The 23,666-nt window shown below is 37.8% G+C and overlaps 1 protein-coding gene across 1 annotated transcript in view; it reads right to left on the reverse strand.

Moving 5' to 3' along the window:
• LOC124545496 (methyl farnesoate epoxidase-like) overlaps positions 1-19,798 on the reverse strand; it is a 161,808-nt gene extending 142,010 nt beyond the window's left edge. The window contains exon 1 of the mRNA XM_047124442.1: positions 19,606-19,798. Within this exon, the coding sequence (XP_046980398.1) occupies positions 19,606-19,690 (85 nt within the window). The 5' untranslated portion in view covers positions 19,691-19,798. The remainder of the gene's footprint in view (positions 1-19,605) is intronic.
• Positions 19,799-23,666: the final 3,868 nt, after the last annotated feature.

Here is a 23,666-nt window from a genome sequence, read left to right on the forward strand (position 1 = left end):
TGACTCTTTAGTAGGTCTCAGTATATCTCCTCAAAAAATAATTAATGCAAATCAAGCCCCTCTCCCAATCCACTGACTAGGAAAAATTTTATTTGAATTATGAAGAACAAATGACCCAATAGTACTTTGTTCTCTTGTTCTTTTGCAGTGGTTTCCAAATGAAAATATTCTTTGTGATTTTGGAGTAAATAAACTTCTTTTGGGAAAATAGAAGAAACTGTGTTTACTAAAATAGCACGTATACTAAAATGGTTTTTTTTTTCACTACAACATAAAAAATATTTAAGCACATCCATTATGCAACAAAAATTTTGACTCTTTCATTATCACTATTCAGTCTGTCAATGCCATGAGGATTTTAATAATGATATTATCAAATTAATGCAAGATACTAAAGAGGAAGGTCTTATGGCTGAATGCATAAATGTACAGCAGTCTTTTTGTTGTGCCTGTCTGTGACTCAATGTCTCCTCTATATTGTAAGAAGCTATCTGTCCTTTTCACAATGTTGTCATTAGTCCATCCCGGATTTTCCATTCTTTCGAAGTTTAAAATGTTTTCAGAGCTCTGTTCAATTAACTTAATTTTGTGCCATTTCTCTATTTAAAACTCAGAATTTGGCCTCATTTTCTCAAGTATCCTGTAGATTCTAGGCATTCCTTGATGTTTTAGGATTTGTAGCCAGATGAGGTTGACAACTTGCCATGATATTTCAGACTGCAACCTTTCTGTTATCTTCAGGTGAGTGTTTTAGACTGGAGATTGCTAGTGCACATAATTAATGTTATGCCAAAAATTGCTGCAGAGATGCACGTACATAGTAGCCACTACACTACCCCTTTCAAAAGATTTTGGTACCTCTTTGAATATTGCCCCATCTGTGGTGTTCAGGTACATGTGTGATATTACATGCAGCTTCTCTGTCAGAATGTGGACTTGCAGAGCTAAAATTCAGATGTCCACTTAATAAAGTTAATTGTTGCTAAGCATGTCATTAGGCATAAAATATTTTCTTTCTGAAGATACTAAAGCAGGGCTTCCCAACGTGTGGTCTGCCACCTTTCACCAAATCATGTAAAATAGTGAGTAAAATTATTGAATAAAAATGTGAAAACCAAATTCATCACTATTTTTTTCCATATGAAAAACGTGTACTTTTACTTCAGGTAGTATTCCCAAGCAGCCTTTGTGGTTCCGAAGTGAGAATGCATACACAGTATAGTGCCGGAGAATGCTGCCTCTCTGATCGACTGTTTCGCAACAATACAGGGTTCGTTTGTATGCCCACTCACGGCGCTAGATGTGCTGAAACCTTTTACGCATGTGTGGAGCGAGCTTTGTCGACCAATCACAGTGCTCATTGGCATGTATGCGGCCCTAGGCATCATTAAATGTTAAACTTGCTTTGTCAGTGCACTACCTATTTCATAAATCGTTGACCAGTTTATTACTTCTAACATGGATCGGTGGCTGAAGTCAGTATCACTGAAGAAGGGTGCAGTTTCTCATTGCCTTCACAACAAGGTAAGTTTCCAGTTGAAATGAATGAGGAGGGAGACCAAAGGAAGAACAATCACAAGAAGCTCCACAGCCGGATTTATTATGTGAAAATGCTGCAAGTACTCCATTGGTTGCAATATCCTGTGGAAGTGGAATAACCAAGAAGTGTAAGTACAACAAAAGCTATTTAGAAATGGGCTTTATGAAGACAAAGGAGGCTAAATCTCAGTGTGTAATTTGTGCGCGAGTCCTTCTGAACAGTTCAGTGGTTCCAGTTCAATTGCGCCATCATTTTGAAGATATTCAACTGGGTAACCAGGTTAAAGACATTGATATTTTCAAAAGGAAGAGTGCTGAACTAGCTGCTTCTCAGCGTTGCATGAAAACTTATACAAAAACAATGAAAATTCATTAAAAGCTTCTTTCTTGGTTAGTTATCGAGTGCCAAAAACAGGCAAAGCACATACCATTGCAGAAAATCTCATAAAGCCATGTGTTAATGATATTGTTTCTTGCATGCTAGACGAAAAGGCAGCAAAGCTTGTATCTTCGGTGCCATTATCAAACAATACTGTCAAGAGATGCATTGTTGACATGTCAAATGATGTGAAAGACACTCTTGTTTCTTGCATCCAACACAATTCATTTTCTCTGCAGATAGATGAATCCACTGATGTTGCAGGATTAGCGATTTTATTGGCTTTTGTCCATTATGAATATTCTGGATGTTTTGAGGAGGACCTCTTATTGTGCAGACCACTACCTGCCAACACAACAGGTGCTGAAATATTCTGTCTATTGGATGATTTTTTAAGGACTAACGAAGTTTCATGGTCTAATTGCATAGATGTGTGCATAGATGGTGCAAACGCTATGATGGGTCCTACAGTCGGAGCAGTAACGAAATAAAAGAAAACGCCAAGAATTGCAGCAGTAGTCATTGTACTCTCCACAGACACACTTTAGTTACGAAGCAAATGCTTGTTTTGTTCAAGAAAGTTTTTGATGAATCTATTCAAATCATTAACTACATAAAGTCAAGGCCGCTGAAGTCAAGACTTTTCACAATACTGTGTGAAGATATGGGAAGTCTTCATCGTTCCCTGCTTCTCCACACAGAAGTGAGGTGGCTCTCATGGGGGAATGCACACTCTTGGTTGTACAAATTAAGATTGGAAGTCTTAGCTTTCCTTTTGGAGCATATCACCAAATTAGCAGACCTTATTAATGGACTTGTGACAGTGAGAGCATACTATGCCTTTTTCCACTCGCACCTGGTCTATGGCATAATACTTTGGGGGAACTCTTCAGGGGCTCAGGAAGTTTTTAAGTGTCAGAAAAGGGCAGTTAGGGGTATAAAGGGCTTACCCGACAATGAATCATGCAGACCAGTATTCAGGGAGCTGAAAATAATGACTCTCTCTGCAATATTCATATACCACTGTTTGATAGACATCAAAGAAAACCAGAGTAGCTTCACAGTAAGGGGGGAGGTACATTCACACAACACAAGAAATAAACATTACATTGACATGCCCCAGGTAAGGCTAAAGAAAACTCAAAACTGCCATAACTACATGGGGATTAAGCTATTCAACAAACTGCCTATAACACTGAGGGAAATGCGAGTACAGCAACTAGGGAAGAAACTAAAAAAATTGGCTGATTCTGAATACAACCTACAACATTCTGGAATTCGAAGAAAACTTGAGATGCCCCCAGAATGAATGATGATTATAGCAGTTAGTGAAAATATAGGCGGTATCATATTCTGTGACAAATTTGATCCAAGGAGATGTATAACTGTAAATACTTTTCTTTTCTGTATATTTTTTAAAAAACTAATTGGTAGCGTTAAAAAAACCTGTATGTATGTATTGTATTGTGTTTTGGTACCTTTCCTTGTATTTTTTATGCTGTCTATTACAACACTAAGTTGTTTAACGACAATAAAATTGTCAGATATTCTCTCCAAAATGAACGAAATGAATATTTCACTCCAAGGGCAAAGTGAAACGAAGGTCACTGCTATCGACAAAGTTTGAGCATTCAAGAGGAAAATCAGTTTTTGGGCAGAGTGTGTTGAGGAGGGGGAGATTGAGTGTTTTCCTCTTCTCAATGAGTTTTTGAAAAACAAAACATTGGCGCTTGGGAAGAATTTGTTTCATCAAATCCTGGAACATCTCTGAAGCTTGATGTGATTGTTGGAGCAGTATTTCCCAACAGCTGAAGATGAGGAGCTGCACAAATACAAATGGGTGGTCAACGCATTCACTGTAGCCAAAAAGCCCAATATTCTATCATCATATGAATGTGAGTTGTTGACAGAAATCGCCACAGACCCTACCTTGAAATCAAGTTTTTGGCATTGACAGTTACTCACACTTTTGGATCCGTATGGATAACAAGAAATACTACCCCCTTGTTGGAAAGGCAAAATGTGTACTTCTCCTGTTTGCCGCAACATACATGTGTGAATCTGGATTCTCGATCTATGCTGCCCACAAAACTAAGTACCGACGCAGATGCAGAACCAGACATCTGTCTCCAGTTGTCAAGAATTGGACCCAACTTTTCAAAATTGTGTCAGCAGAAGCATCCTCAACCATCACATTAGGATTCCATTATTATTCCTACAGACTCATCTATAGTAAAGAAGAAAGCATTTTTCTTCGTAGATGCTCAGTGAATGTACCTGAACTATAACTCTGCAGGAATTTTGTTTCTGTCTTCTATCATTTACAAAATAATTATTAAGTGAATTCTGTTGGCACTGATATTTTTGTTGCAAAAATTAAAATTATCTCTAAAGCTAATTTCTTTTCTTTATAATATATACCATCTTCTCAGTTAAAAATATGGCCTGCCTATACTTCAATTACAATTACTTGCTATTACTCTGACACTATATTGTGGCAACTGGCTGTGAGTGTAAACAAATGAGGACTTTTCACGTGCCACCTTGTAAAAGGTAAACCTCCTCTGCCAGAATTGTTTCCTTTGAGAAAAAAAGTCTTACATTCTGTGAAATGCTTTGTCTTCTTGTATAGAAATAAGAGAGTCTGTTTGTTTGTTTTCCTAATTTGTTTACAGTCGAGGCTGACTGCCACGATATAGTGTCCAAGTAGTAGTTGAAGTTGTCAGCTGTGGCCAAACTGTTGCCACGCTGCCTGCCAGTTACCAGCTACCAACGGACAGTATACTGTTGCAACGCCGCTTGCTAGCTGCCAGCTATGGACCGACAGCTGCCGTTCAGTAGATACGCAAAGACGTAAAAATAACTAGACTTTCCGAGCTGTTTACACTGGCATGAAAATCAATTGTGGAACTGGAAAACGGCTTTATAAAAGCAGATTTCCAGAATTGATTTTGAAGTGTTTACCTGACCAACCAAAAGCAGAAGTGGGACATCAGCTTATGAAATCCGGTTTTGGAAACGCATGTAAACTGGGTGAATGTATTCCCACACATTGCACAACAGATGTCACAATAGTCCTTTCAAGGCAATTCCTTGGCCCCTTTTCTTTCGTGATGTGTGTGTATCGCGAATCATGGGTCTGCCTCTTTTCTTCACAGCCTACGAAATATGCTTGCTCCTTACACAACAGTAGCCAAAAAGTGCAAGTGAACAGACCACAAGTGGCAGCTTGTCAACAGCGAGCAGTTTGGACGTGACATTTGCTCTTGGAGGAAGGCAGCTCCAACGTGTGAAATGTCAATTACCAAGTAATTTTAATCAGGCTATAATGTGTTGAACAAAGGGAGTAAATCCACTAGTAAGTTTCTGGATACAGTGGGAATTCAAATTGGATCGTTAATTTCAAGTTGTTTTCATTCATCTCTAATCCAAAGACTATTGATACTTTGGACCAAGGGGCGGGGGGGGGGGGGGGGGGGGTCATTGGGAACATGGCACTTGCATTTAGAAGTTTTCAGTTCCCATGGTTTCGCTCTGAAATTTAAAGTTACTGTGCTCTTGACTGACTAGGGGTCTGCCAAGGATTTTCGACTGAAGAAGGGGTCTGCCAGCTGAAAAGGTTGGGAGGCCCTGTACTAAAGAAAATGTTGGGTTCCAAGCCTTATTCAGCTGAAAGCCACCATCATGATTTATAAGATCTTCTCCCAAATGTATTTATAGAGATTTCTTAAGACTTGAATCCCATGAAGATCTTGTAGGGGCCAAGATTTCAACAGCGAATAATCCATAGAATGACCTGTGGAGATACAATGCCCAGCAGTGGCTGATGGACTGGATTGTGAAAAGTGAGTGTGGTGATCATGTTCAACCCACTTTTCAAATACTGTGGGTTTGGTCTTATCATTGTAGCCTTTGCCACACTAGCAAGGTATTCTGTAGATTTCAACCTTCTGTAATCTTAGCCGAGAAGAATGCTAGTCTTCATATATGGCCAGACAATTACTTTAAAATAATGTTTTCTTAGGATTCTAAATAATTTTGATAAAATATTGCCAAAATATGGGAGGAATGCCCTAGACTTAAACAGCTCCTTTTCCTCTTGATCTCGTGAGTGGTCATGCCTCTTTCTTCTTAAAGCTGTGCTAATCTGATATGGAGAATTTCCTACATCTTTGAACACACTTTGTAGATGTTCCAGCTCCTTTGCAAGGATGTCTCTATCAGCCAAATGTACCCAGTGCATCAAGGATGCCCTTAGTTGGTAATGCCTGCAAATACAGACTTGTACATGTGAGCTTATGGAAAATGGGATGCCCCAGTGACCCATCCACTTTCTGATTGACCAAGCCATCCAGAAATGGCAAACAGCCATCCTTCTCCATTTCCATTGTAAATTGGATATTCTCTTGAATTGAATTCAGATGCTACAAAAATCATGACACTTCTTCTTCACCATGAAAACACACTACAAAAGTATCATCAACATATTGCCAGAATACTTTTGGTTTTAGCTCTGCCAAATCAAGTGCCCTCTCCTCAAAGTTTTCAAAAATAAAAGTTGGCTACCAGAAAAGTAAGAGGAGTACCCATGACAACACTGTCAATTTTCTGAAGACATTCATTGTTGGATAAAAATAGATTGAGGAAAGGGCATAATGAAATGGCATTGTTATATCGACTTTGAACTTACTGCTGATGACTGACAATAAATCCATGAAAGAAGAATGAGTTGACATCAAAACTTAGTAAAAGGTCTGATTCATCGTGTCATAGTGATTTCAGTCTTTTGACAGTCACCAAAGTTGTGAATATAGTGCAAGCATTTTCCCACAAAGGTCTCAGAAAAGAAGCAAGATGTCTAGCTAAGTCATATGTCAGACTGATGATATGGTTCAAAATAGGATGCAATTGTGGACCTTCTTTGTGAAGTTTTGGGAGATCACATAAACTTGATGGAACCAAGCTATTATGGCTTAATCTTTTTGGAACTACTTGTAGAAGAGAAGAAGAATTCAACAATGCTGACATTTGTCTTTTACTCTCCCTGCTGGGTCTCTATCAGTTTCCCAGCACATTGATTCACTCAACAAGCTATAAATCTTCTGGCCATACATCTCATGCAGCAACTTCACAGTGGCAATTCCCTTATCCACTCAATGGTCCACAGTATGAGGATCTTATCATTACCTGTGCTGTGTGGCCCTTCTCATGGAGGAAATTTTACTCTTCTGAGGCAGAGATATCTGAAGTGTGAGACATGTTTCGCCATATTCCCCCTGCTGTGTCACAGAGAAGGGATCTAACAGCACTAAATAAAACTAGTTAAAGATAAGGTTCTAGATATAGATGTGATGTTCAAGCCTTTCCCAGGCACTGTCAGCAACACATTATTCAAAAATTTGTCTATAAAATAGACCACGGAGCATCAAAAGGCACTGGTGACATTGCTGACAGGTGGGTGAATTTTATTGATCGACTTGAAGCAGACTCATTATGGACACAGTCTGACTTGGCCCAGATCACACCATTGTCCCATTCCCATAAGAGGGATGGGAGATTGGATGCAACCTCCATGTAAAGATAAAACAGTTGTTTTGAAATGGCGTCCAGTTCATGCCGTGCAAAATAAGCATTCTCCTTATTATGCAATAGCCTCCCCCAAGATCATTATGAACTGTCCAATACTACCTGTTTTATATGTATATGTGTATTTATCATATGATTCAGTGCTTCCTAGGGCCTTTTATGTGTATTTTTATAGGTATCGTTCAGTTTGCCCAAAAAAACTTATTCTTCTTTGTAAATACGTATAGAATATTCTGGAATGACATATTTTCTCGTGATTGTTAATAGATTGTTGTCATTAACAAAAATATGTACATATGCCAAATTAAATATCAGATCATGAAACTGAAGTAATAAATGCTTAGCAACAAATGTTAAGAGGCTGTGGAAATGTTAGCATAAATAACTAACAACTCTAACTACCATAATTGCAATTTGTCAATTCATTAACACAAAAACCTTATTATGATTCAAATGAAAATAACAATCATTATCCAGTGATGTAATTTCATTCATTATCCATTTTTATGTAATTCATTTAATTAGTGATGCTTGTAAATCATGCAGATATTTACCTCTTGTTAGTTACATCACCCAAATTTACAAAATTCTGGTATTTGAGAAAACATGTATGTATTTAATTTATGTAATCTGGTGAAGCAAGATGTGTATACTTCAAATAAACATTAGCAATAAAGTCCATACAATCACGAATTACAAAATTAAAGTTAAATAAAAAAAATTGTTGAAATCAGATTGTGAGTTAATCTTCACACATTAAACCGAGATGATGATAAAAATATTATGTTTTTTGACATTATATTTTATAACCTGTACAAATGTAACAGCAGTTAATTTATATGAAATTATTCTTAATTGCAAGTTATATTTTGTAATAAATTAACAACAGTAGTGATTGTTAAAATTTTATTTAAAGAGATGTAGAAAGGCTGCGTAGGCAGTCAGTCAAGTTTTGTTTACTTTTTGAATCAGTGCAGCTCAGTTCGGCTTAACCCAGTTTTGTCAGTTGTTTAACACTTATGTCAAGTCCGTCAATCAGCTGATGTCAATAAATAATTTGTCAAGCTTGAAATTTTTGTGATATTCTCATTATTCGCAGCATCCACAACATCGATGAACCACAGGCCAATGCAAGTTAAGTAGTAACATTTAAAAGATTGTTACATCCTTCATGGGCACTAGGCTTACCTAATTTGTGATAAACTTCATAGCAGTGGTCTTGACAAAATGTGTCATTCTGGCAATCTTTTAACTGAGGCCATTGTTCCACCACTTCAATAAAATACCCAAAGAACTTTTAACAGTCATGCCCATTTATTGCATAACTTGTCCAACCTCTTGATATGTGATGCTATCTTCTCTGCAAAGAGGAAAACGTTTTTCCAGCATAAAAAGCATTGTATGATATTTCAGAATGCAGCTTTATGAGGTCAATATTTTGGCTGTCACCCAATCAGCCATCTTCAGGTGAGTGTTTTAGACTAGTGACTGCTAACCCACATCATTAATTTTGATGTGTTTTTACTGAAGTGCCTTGACAGTGGCCTCATTGTAAAGTTTTCCATAGTGACACATTTTATCAAAACCACTGTGAAGTTTATCACATGTACGGTAAGCCTAGCACTCATGAAGGAGAGCATTCATTATATTTGCCATGAACTGAACGTCATTCCAAAACAGCTGTTTTATCTGCAGGTGGTGATTGCATCAAATCTCTCATCCCTTTCATGGGTGAGGGCCAGCAGTGTAACCTGCGCCAGGTCAGATTGTGACCATAGTGAGTCTGCTTCCAGACAATCAACGAAGTTCACCCACCTGTCAGCAATGTCACAGCAAGTACTCCTTTTTCAAGCTCAATGGTCAATTTTACAGGTAAGATTTTGGACAATATGACACTGTCAGTGCTTGGGAAAGCCATGAACCTTGCACCAACACCTAAAAACCTTGTCTTTAGCTGATTAGTGTTGTTGAAGAAGCTATTAGACCTCTTCCAAGTGATGCAGAAGAAGAACTAAGACATAAAACATGACATGCACTTATGAGAGCTCTGCCTTACAAGAGCAATATTTGCTCCATGGAAAGGATTGAACTACACAAGGAGTGGGAAGATGCTGACATGGTGGCTCTTCCAGCAGCAAAGGAAATTTCATTGCAAAGGAATTGGAAATCTGCGTTAAAATATAATGGATATTCTCTACATCACATCAGCACAGCTTTAAGGAGGAAGAAACTTGACCAATAATGATATCAAGAGGACAAGCAGTCATTCCTCTTATATGTAAGCAATATTTCACCAAAATTAATTAGAATCCTTAAAAAAAGATTATATTACAGTAATCTTGCAGCCCTTACAAAGACTTGTGCTCTTCTTGGTGCAGTAAAAGATGATCTGAGATGGTGGAAGGCTGGATGTACAGAATACCCTGCAGTGTGGCAAATCTTTTTGAGTCAGTACCACATCTATGCCAATTGTCAAAAGTTCACTCGTATGGGTATCAAGTGAGCACTTCTTGGTAGGGAGGACACAGCACGTTATTTTGGATGGAGAGTCATTGGCAGATGTAGAAGTAACTTTGGGTGTACTCCAGGGTAGTGTGTTGGGACCCTTGCTGTTCAGGTTGTGTATTAATGACATTGCAGACAATATTAATAGTAACATCAGACTTACTGTAGATGATACAGTTGTTTATAATGATGTAGTATTTGAAAGAAGCTGCATAAACATTGTCAGATCTCGATAAGATTTCAAAGTGGTGCAAATATTGGTAACTTGCTTTAAATGTTCAGAAAATAAAAATTTTGCTCTTCACAAAATGAAAAAAACATAGTATCCTATGACTATAATATCAATGAGTCACTGCTGGAATCAACCAACTCATACAAAAAACTGGGTGTATCACTCTGTAGGGATATGAAATGGAATGATCACATATGATCAGTCAAGGGTAAAGCAGGTGGTAGATTTCAATTTATTGGAAGAAAACTGTGGAACTGTAGTCAGTCTACAAAGGAGATTCCCTACAAATCACTCATGTGATTCCATCTAGAATATTGCTCAAGTATATAGGACACATACCAGATAGGACTAACAGGGGATACTGAATGTACACAGAGAAGAACAGCATAAATGGTCACAGGTTTGTTAAATCCATGGGAGAATGTCACAGAGATACTGAAGGAACTGAACTGGAGGACTCTTGAAGATAGACATAAACTATTCTGAGAAAGTGTATTAACTAAGTTTCAAGAACCGGTTTTAAATGGTGTCTCTAGAAACATACTACAATCCCGTATGTATTGCTCACAGAGGGATTGTGAGAATAAGATTAGAATAATTACTGCACACAAAGAAGCATTCAAACAATCATTCTTGCTGTGCCCTACACATGAGTGGAATAGGAAGAAACCCTAATAACTGGTACAATGGGACGTACCCTCTGCCATGCACTCCACAGTGGTTTGTAGAGTATAGACTTAGATTAGATGTAGATCCTACAGCTGTCAGACCGCACACACATGTACATGAAAGTTGCACTGATCGCAATTGCCACACTTGCCTTCCATGGCCAAGCAAGTCAGCTACTGCTGATCACTGTATCTCCACAGGACAGAGCAGGACATTATTCTGCCATGGAAATCTGTACCCCTATGAGATCCTTCCGGAAATCAATTATTAAGGAATCTATTGAAATACATTTGGCAGAAGATCTTATTAATTGTGATATCAGCTTTAGATTGGGTAAGCCATGAGACTTGGTGATTTCTTTAATATCTGTGGAAGAAAAATATTTTATGCCTAGTACCACATGTAATGAAAATTAATTTTATTAATTTGCCATCTGAATTTTAGCTCCACAAGCTCGCATTTTGACAGAGATTGTACCTGTAATATCACCTTAACCCGTGTCTGCCGCCATAGCTGAGTGAGCAGCGCAACAGAACGTCAATCTTAAGGGCCCAGGTTCCAATTCCCGGCTGGGTCAGAGATTTTCTCCTCTCAGGGACTGGGTGTTGTGTTGCCCTTATCATCATCATTTTAACCCCATCAGCGCACAAGTTGCCGAAGTGGTGTCAAATCGAAAGACTTGCATCTGGTAAACAGTTTACCCGACAGGAGGCCCTAGTCACATGACATTTACATTTACCTTTACCCATGTGCCTGCACACGATAAATGGAGCCATATTTGAAAAAGGACAGTAATCTTGACAGAGGGGGAGTAGGGTGTCATGTTGTAGTAGCTGTCAATGTGGTTGTGTCTCTGCAACAATTTTTGGTTAAAGTTAGCTACATTCACTTTAATCTCGAGTCTAAAACTTTTGCCTGAAAATGGCTGAATGGTTGTCAGCTGAAATATTGTGGCAAGATGTCAACATCATCTACCTGCTATCCAGAAACATCACTGAATACTCTTTACTCTGGGAAAACTTCAAGAATCATGCCAGATTCCTTACAGTGTGATATTCAGCATGGAATTTGTCCCTCAATTTTTTAAAGTCATTTTGAAAATGAAAATACCTTGGATGTGCTGTTTTGATAAAAAGTAGTTTTAGAAGTTCTGGGCCTATCAGTATATAAAAAAAGTACTGTCACTTGTTTTGCATTTCTTACACACAGGGAGTAAAACCTGAGTAAAAATTTTTTATTATGTACTTATGCCTTACTTCAACAAAAGAACTTTATTTTGTTAATATTTTAATCTTATACTTGCAATTTAAAAGTGCCCATCTTTATACTCCGACATAGTTAACTGTAGCCTTCAGGTGAAACAATCAGAGCAGAGATGTATTTACTTTGCAAAAATTTCTCTTGGCCTGTTAAGCTGTACTTTGTTCAGTTACTATGTAGTACATTTTGTTTCCTAGCATTTTACTATTCTCTTTTTTCTTCATTTTTAAACAAACTGTATAATGACTTTCTAAGAAATTGAAACCATTATTGGTGATCTGATATTGAAATTGAAATTTTTCAAGGATCATCTTCCAATATTGATATGGGTAACAATACAAAGTTTTCCAACAGTTACTTAACTAACCACTTGTTATAAATAACATGTCAACTAATAAAATATTAATGCTGCTAATGTTCTATTTAACAACTCCCATATTTAATTGTAGATATATGGAGAGAATTCCAAATAATGAGATCATTATAATTGTGAGATGTGATTGTAAAATGTAATGGTGTGACTCACAAGTATTTATAATGAATGAGAAACACCATCTAGATCACTATTTCTTTTATTAAAGATAACCAATTTCAACTGGACCAGCTGACCATCTTTAGATCTGGTGCTGCAAGGTGCAGTTTGTAAGAATGACTCTTATCACTACTGACAAACTACACTTTGCATACCAGATCTAAAGATGATCCACTAGTCAGATCAAAACTGGTCATTATTATCATATTAAAAGAAATAGTGTTCCAAACAGTTGTTTTTGTTCACAATAACAACTGAGATCACAGTTTCCTGAGGCAGGGCATCAATTACGTCACACATATTTAATATATCTAAAAACAAAGATGATGTAACTTACCAAATGAAAGCATTGGTATTTTGATAGAGACACTAACAAACACAAACACACACACAAAATTCAAGCTTTTGCAACCCACGGTTGCTTCATCAGGAAAGAGGGAAGGAGAGGGAAAGACGAAAGGATGTGGGTTTTAAGGGAGAGGGTAAGGAGTCATTCCAATCCCGGGAGCGGAAAGACTTACCTTAGGGGGAAAAGGGGACAGGTATACACTCGCACACACACACATATCCAGCCACACATATACAATCACAAGCAGACAGATGTAGGGTAAGTCTTTACACTCCCGGGATTGGAATGACTCCTTGCCCTCTCCCTTAAAACCCACATCCTTTCGTCTATCCCTCTCCATCCCTCTTTCCTGATGAAGCAACCGTGGGTTGCAAAAGCTTGAATTTCGTGTGTGTGTTTGTGTTTGTTAGTGTCTCTATCAACATACCGATGCTTTTGTTTGGTAAGTTACATCATCTTTGTTTTTAGATATATTTTTCCCACATGGAATGTTTCCCTCGATTATATACACATATTTAATATGTTGTTGTTGTTGTTGTCATCTTCAGTCCTGAACTGGTTTGATGCAGCTGTCCATGCTACTCTATCCTGTGCAAGCTTTTTCATCTTCCAGTACTTACTGCAACCTACATCCTTCTGAATCTGCTTAGTGTATTCATCTCTTGGTCTCCCTCTACGATTTTTACCCTCCACACTGCCCTCCAATGCTAAATTTGTGATGCTTTGATGCCTCAGAACATGTCCTACCAACCAGTCGCTTCTTCTTGTCAAGTTGTACCACAAACTACTCTTCTCCCCAATTCTATTCAATACCTCCTCATTAGTTATGTGATCTACCCATCTAATCTTCAGCATTCTTCTGTAGCACCACATTTCGAAAGCTTCTATTCTCTTCTTGCCTAAACTATTTATAGTCCACGTTTCACTTCCATACATGGCTCCACTCCATACAAATACTTTCAGAAATGACTTCCTGACACTTAAATCTATACTCAATGTTAACAAATTTCTCTTCTTCAGAAACGCTTTCCTTGCCATTGCCAGTCTACATTTTATATCCTCTCTACTTTGACCATCATCAGTTATTTTGCTCTCCAAATAGCAAAACTCCTTTACTACTTTAAGTGTCTCATTTCTTAATCTAATTTCCTCAGCATCACCCAACTTAATTCGACTACATTCCATTATCCTTGTTTTGCTTTTGTTTATGTTCATCTTATATCCTCCTTTCAAGACACTGTCCATTCCGTTCAACTGCTCTTCCAAGTCCTTCGCTGTCTCTGACAGAATTACAATGTCATCGGTGAACCTCAATGTTTTTATTTCTTCTCCATGGACTTTAATACCTACTCCGAATTTTTCTTTTGTTTCCTTTACTGCTTGCTCAATATACAGATGGAATAACATCGGGGAGAGGCTACAACCCTGTCTCACTCCCTCCTCAACCGCTGCTTCCCTTTCATGCCCCTCGACTCTTATAACTGCCATCTGTTTTCTGTACAAATTGTAAATAGCCTTTCACTCCCTGTATTTTACCCCTGCCACCTTTAGAAGTTGAAAGAGAGTATTCCATTCAACATTGTCAAAAGCTTTCTCTAAGTCTACAAATGCTAGAAATGTAGGTTTGCCATTCCTTAATCTATTTTCTAAGATAAGTCGTTGGGTCAGTATTGCCTCACGTGTTCCAACATTTCTACAGAATCCAAACTGATCTTTGCCAAGGTCGGCTTCTACCAGTTTTTCCATTCACCTGTAAAGAATTCGCAGTAGTATTTTGCAGCTGTGACTTATTAAACTCATAGTTCGATAATTTTCACATCTGTCAACACCTGTTTTCTTTGGGATTGGAATTATTATATTCTTCTTGAAGTCTGAGGGAATTTCGCCTGTCTCATACATCTTGCTCACCAGATGGTAGAGTTTTGTCAGGACTGGCTCTCCCAAGGCCATCAGTAATTCCAATGGAATGTTATCTACTCCCGGGGCCTTGTTTTGACGTAGGTCTTTCAGTGCTCTGTCAAACTCTTCACGCAGTATCGTATCTCCCATATCATCTTCATCTACATCCTCTTCCATTCCCATGATATTGTCCTCAAGTTAACGCCCTTGTGTAGACCCTCTATATACTCGTTCCACCTTTCTGCTTTCCCCTCTTTGCTTAGAACTGGGTTTCCATCTGAGCTCTTGATATTCATGTAAGTGGTTCTCTTTTCTCCAAAGGTCTCTTTAATTTTCCTGTAGACAGTATCTATCTTACCCCTAGTGAGATATACCTCTACATCCTTACATTTGTCCTCTAGCCATCCCTGCTTAGCCATTTTGCACTTCCTGTCGATCTCAGTTTTGAAACGTTTGTATTCCTTTTTGCCTGCTTCATTTACTGCATTTTTATATTTTCTCCTTTCATCAATGAAATTCAATATTTCTTCTATTACCCAAGGATTTCTACTAGCCCTCGTCTTTTTACCTACTTGATCCTCTGCTGCCTTCACTACTTCATCCCTCAGAGCTACCCATTCTTCTTCTACTGTACTTCTTTCCCCCAGTCCTGTCAATTGTTCCCTTATGCTCTCCCTGTAACTCTGTACAACCCCTGGTTCTTTCACTTTATCCAGGTCCCATCTCCTTAAATTCACACCTTTTTGCAGTTTCTTCAGTTTTAATCTACAGTTCATAACCAATAGATTGTGGTCAGAGTCCACATCTGCCCCTGGAAATGTCTTACAATTTAAAACCTGGTTCCTAAATCTCTGTCTTACCATTATATAATCTATCTGATACCTTCTAGTATCTCCAGGATTCTTCCATGTATACAACCTTCTTTTATGATTCTTGAACCAAGTGTTAGCTATGATTAAGTTATGCTCTGTGCAAAATTCTACCAGGCGGCTTCCTCATTCATTTCTCTCCCCCAATCCATATTCACCCACTATGTTTCCTTCTCTCCCTTTTCCTACTCTCGAATTCCAGTCACCCATGACTATTAAATTTTCGTCTCCCTTCAGTACCTGAATAATTTCTTTTATCTCATCATACATTTCATCAATTTCTTCATCATCTGCAGAGCTAGTTGGCACATAAACTTGTACTACTGTAGTAGGCGTGGGCTTTGTGTCTATCTTGACCACAATAATGCATTCACTATGCTGTTTGTAGTAGCTTACCCGCACCCCTATTTTTTTATTCATTGTTAAACCTACTCCTGCATTACCCCTATTTGATTTTTTATTTATGACCCTGTATTCACTTGACCAGAAGTCTTGTTCCTGCTGCCACCAAACTTCACTAATTCCCACTATATCTAACTACAACCTATCCATTTCCCTTTTTAAATTTTCTAACCTACCTGCCTGTTTAAGGGATCTGACATTCCACGCTCCGATCCGTAGAACACCAGTTTTCTTTCTCCTGATAACGACGTCCTCCTGAGTAGTCCCCGCCTGGAGATCCGAATGGGGGACTATTTTACCTCCGGAATATTTTACCCAAGAGGACGCCATCATCATTTAACCATACAGTAAAGCTGCATGCCCTCGGGAAAAATTGCGGGTGTAGTTTCCCCTTGCTTTCAGCCGTTCGCAGTACCAGCACAGCAAGGCCATTTTGGTTAGTGTTACAAGGGCAGATCAGTCAATCATCCAGGCTGTTGCCCCTGCAACTACTGAAAAGGCTGCTGCCCCTCTTCAGGAACCACACATTTGTCTGGCCTCTCAACAGATACCCCTCCGTTGTGGTTGCACCTACGGTACGGCCATCTGTATCGCTGAAGCACGCAAGCCTCCCCACCAACGGCAAGGTCCATGATTCATGGGGGGGGGGGGGGGGGATATTTAATATATTTATAGAAAAAATTAACACACTAATTTTGCAGTTGTCTGAATATAAACAACATAAAATTATAATTGTAGGTGATATTAACATAGAGTTAAGGGCAAAGAAGAAAAATGTTATCTATATGGTCAATTCTTTGAAGTCATTGAACTATTATTGTCTTAATGAAAAGCCCACCAGACAGAATGCATGTCTTGACAACATAATTAGTAATGTGTATAAAGATACTCTTGAATGTGATGTAATAGAATTAGGAATATCAGATCATGCAGGAATATGGCTTCAAATAGAAAATTCAAAACTCAACACTAAAGAAAGACAAGTGACATATAGTCTTCTAGGAGAATCCAATGTAAACAACATGATTAATGAGTTGCAGGAAATTGATTGGTCTCATAAAATTAATAATAATAAGGCAATTGATAAATGATTTACTATTTTCCTCACAGAAATTAAGCACATTGTAGAAAAGACGTGCCCCACTGTAACCAAAAGACAACATCCTAATAATAAACATAAGCGATGTCCCACTAACAAGTGGTACACTTCAAAACTTAACAAACTTAGGATACTACTTCTAATTCTGAAGGATAAGTCTAATAAAAGTGATCAAGATAAGGCAAATTACATAAATATTAGAAAACTTTACAAATCAGAAATAAAAGGGGCTAAGTGCAATGCAAATGAAGAATACATTTTGAATTCCAAAGATAAATGTAAAGCAGCCTGGAACGTCATAAAATAAGGAAATTAATAACATCAATAAAGAAAACAATATCCCTATAGACTGTGATACACTCAATGATTATTTTGTAAATAGTGCCAGTACCACTCCACTCAATAATTCTACCATAGATGCAGAAGCACTACTCATCCATACAAAACAGACTAGTTAGAAGTTTACTTGGACCCCTACCACCCTAAATGACATTTCCAAATCAATAAACAAACTAAGTGATTCCAAAGTAGAAGACTATTATGGACTCAGTAATTTCATCATAAAGCATATAGCAAAGGAAATCAAAATGCCTCTTCTCTCACTGTCAAACAGAGTACTATATGAAGGAATTTTTCCAGAATGTCTTAAGGTCACAGTTACACTACCTATGTATAAAAAAGGTGATAAAAGCCTCCCAAACAACTACGGACCCACATCAATAGTACCAGTCATATCCAAAATAATAGAAAATTGCATGCGTATGCAGCTATACAGCTATTTTGAAAGCAACAAACTATTAAATTAACAGTGATTTGGATTCAGATCTCACCTATCAACTGTAAAAGCAATTGAAGCTTTGGTGAACAATGTATATGAAGCATATGAAAAGAGGCTGCATATATCTGGAACACTTATTGATTTAAGCAAAGCATTTGATTCAGTGTCTCATGAAATAATCATTAAAATGTTAGAATACTATGGTATTGAAGATATACCATTCACCTTACTCAAATCTTATTTAAGCAATAGGTTACAGCTAGTATATGCAACTAAACAGAGATCAGCAATACTCCCTATAAAAAGAGGAATACCCCAAGGCTCGGTTTTTGGGCCTTTCCCATTCATTGTCTATATTAACGATTTCTAGAATTATATACCATGTAAGAATACACTATACACTGATGATATAACACTAATAACCTCAGGTGACAATTTACTGTGCTGGTCAACAACAGAGAAATAATGCAAATGACTAGTCACTGGTGTCAGGCCAATCAATTGTGCATAAACAACACAAAAACAGAAGAAATAATTTTTAATCTAAAAGCTACAAAAAGTAAAAATTAAGCAGTGAAACTACTTGGATTGCACATAGACCAAAAACTCTCCTGGGAAGAATACACCAATCACCTGTGCAGCAAACTAGCCCATGTACTTTTTTTACTGTACAAACTGAGAAACAGTGTGAGCAAACAGCTGCTACTCCACTCATATTTTGCTTTCTTCCATTCCCATCTGGAGTATGGAATTTTGCTCTGGGGTAATTCATCAGGGGCTAAATGTATTTTCAGATGGCAAAAGAAGGCCATCAGATGTATACTAGGATTAGAACCCAGGGATTCCTACAGAAACCACTTTAAATATCTCAGTGTAATGACAGTACCTAGCATGTACATATATAACTGTTTAATGTATGCTATAGAAAATCTGGACAAATTCAGCGCGAGGTGTGATGTACACACACACAATACCAGAAATAGTCGCTTGTTGGATTTTCCTTTCTTGAGGCTAGCTGTTGTCCATAATAACTATAAACATTTGGGCATAAAAATTTTTAAGAAGTTACCATACTCAGCTCATACAGCTCCATTTAATAAATTCAAGAGTGTATTTCAAAATTGGTTAAAATGCAGTGAATTCTATATAATTGAAGAATTCCTAGGAAATACTCATTATAATATAAGCTTTTTATAAGTGATAAAGAAATATTTTCAGTTCTTAAATAAGCTAAACAATTCTGTGTATGGAAGTGGTTATTGTGCTTAACTGTACTCCATTGTAAACTTTGATGAAGCCAGTTGTATGAAAAATACTGAAAGGCAAATAAAAAATTCTATTCTATTCTGTTCTATTAGTTTTCTATAAGATACAAACCTACTCATATAACAGCTCATGAAAGTTATTTCTGGGCATATCTATGCTAAAATGAACATTTGTATCTCTCTAAAAGAAACACATCACATATCATCTACAAAACAATGTGAAGACAAGTGAAACAGTATACCTGGTGGAAATCTGTGTGGTTTGAAGGTATCAAAATATATTAAAACTGCTAATGCAATAACTATACCCAAGTAAATTATGTACATCGCTGCTCCTTCTGAACAGAACTGAATCAGTTTCTTGAGTGAACAAACATATAAGAGGTCTCCACAAGTGAGGTGTAATGAAAATCACACTGTTCTTTGAGTTGACTTGTTATATCTGTCATGTGGAAATATTTAATAAGTATTCCTGTCAGAACTCTTCTGTAAACAGAAAAGCATTTGCAGATGACCCCATATCTTAAAGGTCATCAGAGTTTCATGAATGCAGGGGTAACTATTTGTCATTCAGTAGATAAGGCAGTCCTTGAATTTTTAAAAATAAGTGCCTCCTCTATATAGATTTCTTTTGAAGTAGTTAGCAAGTGACCTGTCACAGTATGTAACATTCTAAGACACATTTTAAAAGGAACTATATTATCTGGTAGTGTATGGTATCTTCGTATTACAGAGTGACTGATGGGTCAAATAATAAATAATACACGAGTCGTTACATAATACTTATTTATCAAAATGTTTATAATTACATGTCTAGTTTCAGCGTACCTTTGTATATTATTTGTATCATTTAAAATGTATATTTTTAGTTAGTACTACACAGTATGTATTCATGTTTTCTAATATGACAAGCCAAACATATAAAAATTAATTATTCATTCATCTTCAAGTTTTTCCATGTCACTGATATCATGAATAATTTCAATAAGTACCAGAAAATTAACAAAAAACTATCTGAAACTCTTACTTTCCTTACTGATGTAGTTAACTGGTACTAACTTTTAGTCTTGTTATGATACTAAAGTATATTTCCAAGTATGAATAAGGACAGAATATTTTTTGCAGATTCTCGATAGCTGAGTGTTGTCTCCAGGACAAGGCACATTTCTTGTTCAGAAGCAAACAATGCCTAAATATTTCTGTTTTCCTCATAACAAACAAAAATTGCTTACTCTGGGGCACTGGTCTGAAAGAAAATATTTATTGTTTGCATATAAACATTCACCCAAGTCTGTAACTGAGGTCACTAATGCATGATTCTTAGATGGTGCTTGACTTAAGAGATAACCCGGTTTGAATCCTGGTGATGCAACATTTTCACCACCAGTATTTGGCCAGCAAGAGGAGGACAGATAATGGTGTGTTAAGTTTCTGGTGTCCAGTCTTTGCACCAGTGCCCTGGATTAGATTCCAAACTTCTCAGTAGTATCGCACGAAGTGACAGCATGTGATGCTATTGTTGGCAATCTGTCCATTGGATGGGGACATTATTCTTGATGACTCCCTTGGTGCTGTTTGATAGGAATAGGCTATGTAACAGCAGTGGGTTCCAGCCTCCCCTTCTCTTCATCCACAACAGTACTCCAACACAGTACCATACAATCACTCATCACAGTCATGCATATGACACAGATACATGCTTGACACTCCATAGCAGCTTGGAGGAAGGCAATGGCAAGCCACATCTGCTATGACATTACCTTGACAGTGATGCAATGTTGCTAGATCTGCTCCCCTACGTTCAAAGTCCCAGAGTATGGGACTATTTTGACTTTGATATAAACACACCATAAAAATTTGGTGAGAATTCTAAATACATCTACATCTGTACTCTGCAAGCCACCTTGCATTTTGCAGTAGAGATAATTTGTGTACCACTGTCACTTCCTTTCTTCCCTACTCCAGTCACAAATGGTTTGCAGGAATAATGATTGCCATGAAGCCTCTGTGAGAGTGTGAATCTCAAATTTCTCATGAAATAATGTTGGGGTAAAATTTCCTATGAATAATCATACAACTTCTATTCAGCTTTTTGTGTAAATTTTGCCACCTATACTTCCTCAAACTGTGGACAAGAGTGAATTTGATCTTTCAGTGGCAGTGTATTTCATTGGGCCCAGCACTGTTAACACCAGTGTCTGCTTTACAGACCATGGAATATGGACACCACTGCCTTGCCCCAAATACCAGTTTTTCTCATTTGAGTAGATAGCATGGGAACTAGCCTGTCATTGTATAGTAACTATTTCCACTTACTGACCACAATAATGCTCATTTGGACTCTAACCTACATAAAATGAAACTACTTAAATTTTTCCACACTGTGAGTAGGCATCTTAGGAGAGACAAACATAGCTTGGCTTCTTTTGTAAAATGGTAGCTATAAGTACCTAGCTTTCACCATTTACCAACAAATAAGGAAATATGTGATTGCCTTGGTATCTATAGAGGAGAGGCAATTAGGTGTGGCGTCAGGAGAGGCAGTTAGGTGTGGTGTCAGGGGAAACTGGATGCAGGAAGAAACTGGAGAGTGAAGCAGGATTAATATGGTATGAGGCCATGGTATAGCATGCATAATATTCATTATAAATAGGATTATAGGACAAAGTGAGTTTATTGTGAACAGTTCAGTGATAGAGCTGCTCTCGTCAGAATCTATGTAAATCAATGAGAACAGCAATTGGTCAGGTGTACATGCTGATTTCGCAAGCAGAAGACGAAGAGACAGAGAAAGTGTATGAGGATATTGACAATGTATGAGGGGTGAATGAAAAGTGCTCAGCCCACCCGATAAAGTTTGTCAGTAGACCAAATGTTTATGGTTATTTTTCAACATAGTTCCCTTTTAGGGACACACACTTTTGCCATCAGTTTTGCAGGCTTATTATACCTTTCTTGTAGAATGTTTCTTCTTGCATGACAAAAAAGTCCTCCACTACAGCCATGATATAGTCCGGTCAAAATTTGGTTCCAGCTAGATGTTCCTTGAGCTTAGGGAGGAGATGAAAGCCAGAGGGGGCCAAATTGGATGTATACTGAGGGTTCTGAAGCAGTTTGAAGCCACAGGAGTCAATGGTAGCAAGGTGTATACGACCCAGGACAACCGGGAGGTCCGGGAAAAACCCGGGAATTTTTTCATCTGGGAGAAAACCCAGAAATTTTTTAGAATTCTGGGAATTTTTCGTTGTTTTAGTTTTCAGTTAAATTTTTGTAATTTTGACTGGTAAGAATCGATACTCTAACAAAGGACATTACTGTATCCGACTACTGCAAAATAATACTGCAATAATAAAACGTGAATGAGAAAAAAAAAAAAATAAATAAATAAAACATAAATTGCAAAGGAAATGTGCTATATACAACAAAAAAACACAGTGCTCATACAAGCATTTGCCAACAGCAAACATGTCAAAGGCTTTAGGAAGACTATGCAATGCTTCATAACAACAAATTGCCTCCAATAGCATGATGTCACAACTGTTTACATTAGATTCGTTTTAGCAGTTATGAGAGGGCTCATGCGCATTTACATGCACAGTTGAGTGGCGTATGAGTAGTACCTTCTCCCATTTCTGGCTACAGAAATGTGGCTGTTGACTGTGTAAACAGTTGCGGCAAGCAGCTAGATGCAACCAGGAAAAATTTTACTGCTGCACCCAAGCTGCCAGATTCACACATGCACAGCAGCCCGGATCTATAAGGGTGGGGGGGTGTAGGGTGGGGCGCCAAATTCATATTCTTGAGGAGAAAAAAACTTGTTTCACAAAGTGCCTCGCATCCAGCGCACATTGCTCTATCGATTACTCATATGATTTTGATGTGCATCCCTGTTGGTTTTTGAACACACTCTGTAAGTTGATTTCTGAATGAATCATAAGCTGTGCGGGGTAGCCATCTGGTCTTGTCACGGTTCATGCGGCTCCCCCCGTTGGAGGTTCCAATCCTCCCTCAGGCATGGGTGTATGTGTTGTCCTTAGTGTAAGTTAGTTTAAGTTCGATTAAGTGGTGTGTAAGCCTAGGGACTGATGACATCAGCAGTCTGGTGCCAAAGTAAAAAAAAAAAATATAAAAAAAAAAAAAATCATAAGTTGATTTTTGAATGCGTGCATAGTGCACATGATGTCTCTGTCAGGGGAATCCTCATCGCATGTAGAAATAAACTCTCCTGCAGGCAAAAGAGGACTGGGCTATACAAGCTGAGTGGAGTAAAACTAAATGAGTGAACGCCAATCGCTGTCTGATT

This window comes from Schistocerca americana, chromosome 1 (assembly GCF_021461395.2).
Source record: "Schistocerca americana isolate TAMUIC-IGC-003095 chromosome 1, iqSchAmer2.1, whole genome shotgun sequence".
Lineage (NCBI taxonomy): Eukaryota > Metazoa > Arthropoda > Insecta > Orthoptera > Acrididae > Schistocerca > Schistocerca americana.